At 46.8% G+C, this 986-nt stretch overlaps 1 protein-coding gene across 1 annotated transcript in view; it reads right to left on the bottom strand.

The window, feature by feature from the left end:
• The window catches only part of LOC116380372 (vimentin-4-like), a 1,199-nt gene extending 600 nt beyond the window's left edge, over nt 1-599 (bottom strand). Inside the window, exons 1-2 of the mRNA XM_031842298.1 lie at nt 391-599; nt 159-205 (exon numbers count right to left, since the gene is read on the bottom strand). Coding sequence (XP_031698158.1) covers nt 159-205; nt 391-461 — 118 coding nt within the window. The 5' untranslated portion in view covers nt 462-599. The remainder of the gene's footprint in view (nt 1-158; nt 206-390) is intronic.
• Between the last annotated feature and the right edge of the window lie 387 nt (nt 600-986).

Consider the following 986-nt stretch of genomic DNA (forward strand, 5'->3'; position numbering starts at 1 on the left):
AGAGAGAGAGAGAGAGAGAGAGAGAGAGAGAGAGACAGGGAGAGAGGGAGAGAGAGGGAGAGGGAGAGACATATTATATAACTATATTTCCCTTCAAAGAGACATTTCACCCTTAAAAGAAGGAGGTTGGAGGTGCAGCTTCCTCGTTGGTTACTTACTGTAGTTGGAGACGGTCTGGATGTTGAGGATGGACTGATGTCCGATTCTGAGGAAGAACAAGAAGAGATAGTTTGTGTTGGTGTTTTGTATTGAAGGAGACTTCTCTGTCCTCCTCTTCCTCCTCCTCTTACCTGTCCTCCTCCTCCTCTCTCCTCCTCTCTCCTCCTCTCACCTGTCCTCCTCCTCCTCCTCTCTCCTCCTCTCACCTGTCCTCCTCTCTCCTTCTCTCACCTGTCCTCCTCTCCCTCCAGCAGCTTCCTGTAGGTGGCGATCTCGATGTCCAGAGCCAGTTTCAGGTTCATCAGGTCCTGCAGGTGAAGAAGAAAACTTTAAAATTTGCATCTGGAAGTGATCGTCTTCTTTCAATCTTTTCAAGTATTTTCTGCGTTATAACTGCATATTTGTATAAATATAAGTATGAACTGAATGCTGACTAAGACATTTTCAGACGACCAAAATGTTAACTTTGATGAAGTGAAAACACACCGTGAAAGGGTTAAAGTTGTAACACTGTGTAGCCCCGCCCTAAAGCATCCCCTGCTTTATGGTCTGTTAAAGACCTGTCAATCACTGTGTAGCCCCGCCCTAAAGCATAACCTGCTTTATGGTCTATTAGAGACCTGTCAATCACTGTGTAGCCCCGCCCCTAAAGCATAACCTGCTTTATGGTCTATTAGAGACCTGTCAATCACCGTGTAGCCCCGCCCCCTAAAGCATACCCGGCTTTATGGTCTGTTAAAGACCTGTCAATCACTGTGTAGCCCCGCCCCTAAAGCATAACCTGCTTTATGGTCTATTAGAGACCTGTCAATCACCGTGTAGCCCCG

Source organism: Anarrhichthys ocellatus, unplaced genomic scaffold (genome assembly GCF_004355925.1).
Source record: "Anarrhichthys ocellatus isolate YVR2014 unplaced genomic scaffold, GSC_Weel_1.0 scaffold6965, whole genome shotgun sequence".
Lineage (NCBI taxonomy): Eukaryota > Metazoa > Chordata > Actinopteri > Perciformes > Anarhichadidae > Anarrhichthys > Anarrhichthys ocellatus.